Below are 9201 nucleotides of genomic sequence, written 5' to 3' on the forward strand. Positions count from 1 at the left end.
CTGCTGGAAACTAGAAGAGAGATTGAGAGAGATTAGCTGCCACCTGCCACCACGTGGTGGAAGTTCTCTGCTCTGCTGAGTCGGATGATCATGTGGTTAGTGTGTGAGACTGTGAGTATTCGTTCCCTTAGCGGCAGAAGTTGAACTTAAGTGTGGGTGCTTTGTGGGGACTGGGGAGGTATGGACAGTGTTCACTTACCTGCACGGCATGGTAATAGTGGACTGGGCGGCAGAACTAAGTTGTATTTGCATGTCCGGCCATTTGTACTACTGTGACTGTTTGTTTGGGGGGTGATGCCCATCGTCTCCAGTTCTGTGTAGCCCTCCCCTCTGGACTCCAGCACCATTTGTTTCAGTGTACAAATTGGGCTATTTTTGGGCTACTTTTAAGGGCAGAAACGCACGCTCAGATTCGGGGAGATTAGTTGCCCCGCGGCAAATCTCTTCTTCAGGGCCACTAATCTCCCTGAACTGCCTCCCTGCCAGCTAGGATGTGAATTGTCTCACAAAGAAACTTCGGACGACTTTGTAAAACAAAGCTCTCAGAGTGCCATCCAGCTGGCAATTTACATTCTAGTCTGACGGGGAGGAAGTTTAGGGTAGAGTCCTGCGCGGGTCCATTTTTTGCAATCCGTACCCGCAACCTGCAATCCGCAACCCGGACCTGCATTCTAACCCGCTACCCGACCCGCAAGTACCTTATCTGCAACCCGCTGACCATAAAGAATCAGGAAGTTCTGTCATTGTAAACCAGACGTGACTTCATTGAAAGTAGGCGTGATCATGAAAAAAAGAAATAAAACAGGAAGTGCTGCCGTAAACCGGAAGTGACATCATCAGAAGTAGGCGTCATCAGAAAAACTGAGTAAAAATCGCTATGGAGAAGACCCGCAGAACCACCTATGGAACTTCTTCCCGCAACCCGAAGGTTTTTGCGGGTAACCGACCTGCTACAGGACTCTAGTCTAGTTAGTCGCCCTGAAGAAGAGATTTGTCGCCAGGCTAATCTAATCTCCCCGAATCTGAGCATGTGTCTCTGCCCTAAAATGGCTTTTGGCTGGTTTTGAAATGTAAACCTGGCAACCCTGTTGTACACCCGTGTATATTAATACTCCTGGGACTGTTGGAGGAGTTGTAACTCTTTCCTAAAGTGGGCGGAGCCCCAGAGGTCTTTTTTCGGTAACAGAACCGCCTGGATATTAGGCAGGTCGCCTCCCTGGGCAATGGTCACCCCTCTTAGCAATTTGTTTATCTCTTCGTCATTATGGACAGCCAATTGTAATGTAAATGGCGGGAATGATACAAGTCTTTTTATTGTCCCGAGCAGCGTTGCCAGCCAACTGCAGAATTTCTGCCGTGAGACTCCAACACCGCGACTAAAACCCAGCGTAGTTCTCCTTCCTTAATAAGCGATGGACACGAGCAACGGGAAACTGCAGGCCAGGCTTTTATCACCCTGACATTTTGCAGCATTATATCATAACAAATCCTGCCGTACTGTGGCCGTATAACCGCAGCCTTTGCTTTATCACCGGCAGCGCAGTTATCCAATTGTCTTTCGCTTCATACAGCAGTGCGTGATAGGCAGTGTCACTGATTGGCCGCCCTTTGTCCCAGCTCTGCTTATTCTACAGTGACAGAGAAGCGAGGGTTACTCTAGTGGAAGATACCAATAAATACGTGCTAGTTTGTCTATATTTAAGCAATCATTCTGAAATGGGGTCCCTCGGGCACACACACCCCCGTCTGCGCAGAAATGGATTATGCAGAGGGTTCATAGTCTGTTGCTTCGTCTATACGAAGTCTATCAAAAATATGTTTCAAAGGAAATTCAACGCTTCGTCGTTTGACAAGAAACATGATATATAGTCAGTAACTCGTTTTTTAAACGCGATTTAAAAAAAAAAAGAGCGGATTAAAATGGTGGGAAAAGACAAAGCCCCGAGAGCGGTTTCATTAGCGATTGTAATTTTGTGTTTAAACATCAAGCGCTCCCGCGCTATTTGCCGATTGGCTCTTTAATGTGAGTGAATTCGGAGAGTCAGCCAATAGATAGCGCGTACATCGGCAACGCCCACTGCAGATATTCTGGAACGCAACGCTAGTTCAAAAAAAGAACCAATCAGCTAGGAGTTGTGTAAAGTATAAATATCGTCACTCTAACAGTACTTGCACATGTTCCAGAGAGGGATTGTTTCGTGAGGTCGTAGCTTCGTGAAAGACAAAAGATGTCGGGCAGAGGAAAAGCCGTCAGTAAGACTAGAGCCAAGGCCAAGACTCGCTCATCCAGGGCTGGCCTGCAGTTTCCTGTTGGTCGTGTCCACCGTTTGTTGCGGAAGGGAAACTACGCTCATCGTGTGGGGGCCGGGGCTCCGGTCTATTTGGCTGCGGTACTGGAGTATCTCACAGCAGAAATTCTGGAATTGGCTGGCAACGCGGCTCGCGACAATAAAAAGAGCCGTATCATTCCCCGCCATCTACAGCTGGCCGTGCGTAACGATGAGGAGCTGAACAAGCTGTTGGGAGGCGTCACTATTGCTCAGGGGGGTGTCCTGCCCAACATCCAGGCTGTCTTACTACCGAAAAAGAGCTCGGGCGGTGTTTCTACTTCAGGCAAGAAGAGTTCCCAGCAATCGCAAGAATACTGAGCACAACATGGCTTCCCTTTGTCCTAAAGGCCCTTTTAAGGGCCACTCCCACGTCCTAATCGAGCTGTAATGTCTTTGTTGTATCCGAAATGTGTGTTTAGTAAGTGTTACCCACCCATGGTGTTCTCGTGATAAAACCGCAGAACGCTTCCGACTTCTAAAAAATCTCTCGCCAATCACTTGAGATGAAGCATTTGGTTAGGGCCCTTCAGTTGATAAAAGATCCTTTTGTTACGATACAATCCAAACAAAGCCGCATGTTCTTATAACTCGCAATTCATATGGTTATACACTGTATTAAAGTGAAATTGTGCCACGTCTGTCTTAAATTTGGTGCTTCAGGCTGACAAAGGAGTTTTCTTCCCCCTCATGAATTGAAACACAATATTGCCCTGTTTGCCCAACCTTTAAATATAATCCAGAGAATTTGTGAAACAAATCTGGTCCTCACATCAACAGCACATGTTCCTAGTTGGTAATGGCTCCCAGAATTGGGCTGCCAAGTAGTCTAGCCGTTCCCAAACTTGTATTAAGAGCGCTACATCGAAAGGTATTTACAATGAGGAGGGAAACATTGCACTGATCCAATCTTTTTGGCCCTTGTGCTTATGATCAGATCACTGAGGAAGTATGTATTTACGAAACGCGTCAGACCACATGGGCTGTTAATTGTTTTTGAACAAATGTAACCAATAAAGACGGCTGTTTTACTCTTCCATTGAATTGAGCGATCTTTGACTCCAGGAGTGCACTGCAACATCCAGTTCTACCATATGATCAGATCATAATTGCTGTAATGCAGGGGGTTAGATTGAAGATCCAAAGGGAAAATTAAATCTTCCCAATAGACATCTGGTCCGATATTGGTTGGGTGGATCTAATAGGGGCGCATTGGTCTGAGCGGCCCAAATCGTCAGTTTAAAGGGACTGTCCACCTTCCAAACACTTTTTTTTCAGTTTGTTCACCAAAAATAGTGATTGTTTTTAGTTGCTTTGTATTTTTTTGTGTAAAAAGTAAGAATGTACATGCACGTTATACTCATTTAGATATAGAAGAATTGTATTTAAAAAGTAGTGTTTCCGGCTGATTTATTGAATATTTCTGCAAAAACCCTAATAATCCCTCCTTTCCACTTCATGCTTCCTGAATTCCCAGGCTGTGCAAGGAAGCGGTGGCTCTCAGCTCCCTGCACTATATAGGACAGGAACCAATCAGCAGCAAGCAGGACCTGAAAGGGAACTGAAGCCTGTCTGTGCTTGCGTGACTGCAGGGCTGTGAGTGGCTGTTCCCCTCTTACTGTGCTTCTGGCAGGGACCATTAGGACACGCCCACACCTCATTTGAAACACAGACAGGGACCAGAGAAAATCTATAAGGAGCTCCAATAAAGGGGCAATTTTTAAAGATAATATAAATTTTTAGCACCATGTAAAAGCAACACCATATATTACTTATAATTGCCTACAAAATTAGGGTTTTTTCACTTATCCTATATGTCTCCTTTAATGTTCCAGTCTAGCAAATTTAGTAATTTAGCAGATTCTCAACTATTACTATTTGCTACATTAATTGATACATTTCTCAGCAGCATCTGTGGAATATTAGCAACTATTGTATCAATTATAACAGCTGCCTTTAATGAAACCCAGGAATTCTACTCAGTAGGGGCAACGATAAGATCATTTAGAACAGTTTACAGAGTTGATGACCCCCCCAACTGCTTTTAGGGCAGAGACACACACTGCTATTTCGGGAGATTGGTTTCCCATCAACATATCGTTTCTTCTACGGGCGACTAATCTCCCTGAACTGCCTTCCCTGCCGGCTAGAATGTAAATCGCCGGCGGGAAGGCAGTTTGGGGAGATTAGTCAAACGAAGAAGAAGCGATTTGTCACTGGGTAACTAATCTCCCGAAATAGCAGAGTATGTCTCTGCCCTAAGGGTAGGACTACATGGACGTTTTCGGCGTGATCTGACGCGCTGTGACAAAACGACTGCGACAAGTGGCATGTGACAGAAATAAGGTAAGAGATAAAAATGTCGGATGAAGTCACAGCGTTGATGCAACATCATCCGACATTTCTATCTCTTACCATATTTATGTCACATGCGACTTGTCACAGCGCGTTGAAAACGTTCATGTAGTCCTACCCTAAAGGAAACATATAGAATAAATGAGAAAAAAAAACTGTCAGTAGACAATTATGTATAATATAAGGTGTTTGTTTCACACTGTGCTAAAAACGTAAATTTAAAACTATATCTTAAAGGAAAACTATGCCCCCAAAAGGAACATCTAAGCAACAGATAGTTCATATCATATTAAGTGGCATATTAAAGAATCTTACCAAACTGGAATATATATTTAGGTAAATCTTGCCCTTTTACATCTCTTGCCTTGAGCCACCATTTCGTGATGGTCTGTGTGCTGCCTCAGAGATCACCTGACCAGAAATACTACAACTCTAACTGTAACAGGAAGAAGTGTGGAAGCAAAAGACACAACTCTGTCTGTTAATTGGCTCATGTGACCTAACATGTAGGGTTTGTTGGTATGCTTGTGAGTACAGTGAATCCTACGATCCCAGGGGGCGGCCTTTTTTTTTTTAAAATGGCAATTTTCTATTTATGATTACCCAATGGCACATACTATTAGAAAAGTATATTATTATGAAAATGGTTTATTTACATGAAGCAAGATTTTACATATGAGCTGTTTTATGCAATATCTTTTTAGAGACCTACATTGTTTGGGGAGTATAGTTTTCCTTTAAACTATATTTAAAAATGGCTCCTTTATTGAAGCTCCCTATAGATGTTCACTGGTGGGGTGGGCATGTCCTAATAGTCTCTGTCAGAAGCATTTTATAAAAGCAAGTAAGTAGTAGGGAGTGGGAGTAGGGTTGCCACACGGTTGGTATTTTACCAGCCTAGGTGGCAAATCACCAAGTAGAGTAGGCAATTCTCTAAAACTTTTCACTAGTAAACTTTCCATTCTGGAGTGGGGAAATGTAAGCAGTCAGGAGGGAAGGCTTCCCTCTCTAACTGTTTACATTCCCCAATCCACCCATTTCCCCACTTCTGCTGTCATAGGTCAGCCCATTTCCCCAAACCCTGACATCATAGGTTTGCTCATTCTCCTTGCCTCTCCTAACATCACCAGCCTGCCCATTCTCCATCCAATGACATCATCAAGCAGCACCTCCTCCAGCTGACCCACAAAAGCATATGAAAAAGGTGGCATCCCTAATTAGGGGGTATGCTTGGTGTGATTTGGAGGGTTTTATTAATTTTATTAAAGGAATTGTTCAGTATAAAAATAAAAACGAGGTAAATAGATAGGCTGTGCAAAATGAAAAATGTTTCTAACATAGTTAGTTAGCCAAAAATGTAATGTATAAAGGCTGGAGTGACTGGATGTGTAACATAATAGCCAGAACACTACTTCCTGCTTTGTAGCTCTCTTGGTTTCTACTGATTGGTTACCAGGCAGTAACCAATCAGTGACTTTGAGGGGGGACCATATGGGTCATAACTGGTTGCTTTTGAATCTGAGCTGAATGCTGAGGATCAATTGCAAACTCACTGAACATTTATGTCCCATGTGGTCCCCCCGCTAGAGGGTGCAGGAATCGGGCGCTAGGACCGCGTGGCCTAGGTGATCGCCACTGAAATCCTGCCCTGACCTTTATAGATTACATTTGTGGCTAACTAACCATATTAGAAATATTTTTTTTTATTTTGCACAGCCTATCTATTTACACAGTTTTTATTCTTACACTGAACTTTTCATTTAATGCTTAGGACACTATCAATCAGATATTATGTTAGGGCACATCATATTAGACACTTCATATTCTTTTCGATGAAACTCCTTTATTGCACAATGATGGATAGACCTACACAAACAGCATTAGTAGACTTATGGTGATGCACCATAAAATGTCTGCTGAGGAATTTGCAGACAGGTCCATTGAAGTTTGTCAGTAGAAGTGCTTCCTACTGTTCCTAGTTACTTTATTAGTCCTGCTGGCTTTGATGATCAGGCCTACCAAGGATTATTTAAAATGTCACATCTGAGTGTTTTTTATTTAATCCGGTCAATACAGGTCCTTCAAACAGAGTGTTGATTCTACTAACAATGTGTGTCCTACATCCCTTTATTTGATTACAGTGTAATAGACTGAGTCTTAAATGCAATCCATATATATATGTAGAATGCCTGACTTATTGTGGTTAATCGTCACTTTCATTGGACTTGTCGTTCTTTCTGTCACGTGGGAGCATTACTTTTCTAGTCAGCAGAGAGTACATGCAGTGCATCCCTGTTACAAACGCAAATGACTCTATTCCAAAGAAATTAATACACCCTACGACGGCAAATCCCGCCATAGATATACCTCTACATTATGTGTTCATATATTGAAAGGAACGTTATATTATTTTGGTCATTTTTTTTCTCCGGGACTGCAGGTTTAATTTGGCGCCTTTTTTAGACAACACTCTCTAGCCACACGTAGGAGGGGTCATAGGGGGATTGTAGCCAATAAACAAAAAGCTTCACGCACGAACCAATACGAGTTAACGTAATTACCCATTGTGTGGGACGTCACAGTTGCCGCCAGATCAATGACCAATAAGAGATTACCGGCACTAGAGATAAATAAGAGCAACGTTAAACAAACTGGTTCATTTTAGATTGGAACGTTGAGAGATATTTTAATTTACCTGCAGTATGTCTGGGAGAGGAAAAACTGGTGGCAAAACCAGAGCTAAGGCAAAGACCCGCTCATCCAGGGCTGGTCTACAGTTTCCCGTCAGCCGAGTTCATCGCTTATTAAGGAAGGGGAACTATGCTGTTCGCGTGGGTGCCGGCGCGCCCGTCTACGTAGCCGCTGTTCTGGAGTATCTCACGGCAGAAATCCTGGAGTTGGCTGGCAACGCGGCTCGGGATAATAAGAAGACTCGTATTATTCCCCGCCACTTGCAGCTGGCCGTCCGCAACGATGAAGAGTTGAACAAATTACTAGGAGGGGTGACTATAGCCCAGGGTGGTGTCTTGCCCAACATCCAAGCCGTGTTGTTACCTAAAAAGACTTCAGCGGCTCCCCCAGCTGCAGGCAAGAAGAGTTCCCAGCAATCCCAAGAATACTAAGCTAAAAATCTGGTCGTTTCTTACAACCAAAAGGCCCTTCTAAGGGCCACTCAAATGTCCTAAATGAGCTATAATATACAGTGTGAATATGATTAGGAGGTAAAGATTTAAGCAAGTGCTACCTCATCTTTTTGCACTTGGATGTTGTATTTACTCAATGCACTGACCTGGGCATGATCAGTCATCTCTACTCGGGAAAATAAAGCAGATCAGATCTTGGGCCAGCTTTGTGATCACATGGTGGGCCTACAGACTCTTCAGATGAGGACCGCATTATTGTACTGATGCAGTCTCCCCTGAAAATCAAACCAATCATATGTTGGTCAATAAGCTGCCAACTAGGCTGGGCCCCGTACAATAAATTTCTGGGCCCCACAAACCCCCACCACAGTAAAAAAGCTACACAAACATGGATGCTAAAAACCCATTGGTGGCCAGAGTCCCCCCTACAAGTTAAACAAAAAAGTTGGTGGCCAGGGTCCCCTACAAGGTAAATATAAAACATTGGTCTGCAGGTTGCCCCACAAGGTAAAAAAAAAAAGTGACCAGGTCCCCCCCACGGAGTAAAAACTGTTGGTGGCCAGCCCCCCTTACAAGGTAAAACAAACATTGGTGGTCAGGGGCCCCCATAAAAGTAAAAAGAGAAAGCTTCACTGGTGGCCAGTTAAACCCCAACAAGATAAAAAAAACACATTGGTGGCCAGGGTCCCCTCCACAAGTTAAAAAAAAAAATGGTGTCCAGCCTGCCCCTTAGAAGTTACAAAAATATTGGTGGTCAGGGGCCCCTTAGAAAATAAAAAAAAATGGTGGCCAGGCCCCACCTTACAAGTTAAAAATGCAATATGTGGTCAGGGGGGCCCCATAGAAAATTAAAAAAAAAAAACATTGGTGACCAGCTTGCATGCTGTCAAGGGGGGCCTGGCTAATTCGGAAACTGTAGCACAACCAGGCCCCCTTAGGCCAGGGACAACTGTACCCCCTGTGCGCCCCTGATGGCAGCCCTGGTCGCACATACTCCAGGGAGTATAGCGCTGTCAAGATACGCAGTGCTTTATGTATATATATATATATATATATATATATATATATATATATATATATATATAGATACTGTAACTGTAGCTATTCATATGGCACCACCACTGAATAAACTTACTGCAGAGATCTGGGTGCATGAGAAGGGATACATTCCTTCAGAATGCAAAAGATTCACAGCATAACACACAACACATCATTCTTTGCATTGCTTTTAATGAAGTTAAATCACATAATATAGATATAAAATGTCCAGACAGCAATGTTAACGTTTTTGAAGCATCCACTTCCTTTATCGAGTCATAAATGTCTGGTCTATCTATCACAGGTTTAAAAAGCACATCAAGTAACATGTTCCAATC

The 9201-nt window shown here is 43.4% G+C and overlaps 2 protein-coding genes across 2 annotated transcripts; both read left to right on the forward strand.

Moving 5' to 3' along the window:
* The first annotated feature begins 2079 nt into the window (after nucleotides 1-2079).
* h2ax.S (H2A.X variant histone S homeolog) lies at nucleotides 2080-3364 on the forward strand. Its single transcript, XM_018242016.2, has one exon. The coding sequence runs from the start codon at nucleotides 2229-2231 to the stop codon at nucleotides 2646-2648; it is 420 nt and encodes a 139-aa protein (XP_018097505.1). The 5' UTR covers nucleotides 2080-2228; the 3' UTR covers nucleotides 2649-3364.
* Nucleotides 3365-6281: 2917 nt separating this feature from the next.
* On the forward strand, nucleotides 6282-8257 carry h2ax.2.S (H2A.X variant histone, gene 2 S homeolog). The gene has a single exon (XM_018242002.2). It carries the CDS (start codon nucleotides 7385-7387, stop codon nucleotides 7802-7804), a length of 420 nt encoding a protein of 139 aa, XP_018097491.1. The 5' UTR covers nucleotides 6282-7384; the 3' UTR covers nucleotides 7805-8257.
* Nucleotides 8258-9201: the final 944 nt, after the last annotated feature.

This window comes from Xenopus laevis, chromosome 7S, assembly GCF_017654675.1.
Source record: "Xenopus laevis strain J_2021 chromosome 7S, Xenopus_laevis_v10.1, whole genome shotgun sequence".
Lineage (NCBI taxonomy): Eukaryota > Metazoa > Chordata > Amphibia > Anura > Pipidae > Xenopus > Xenopus laevis.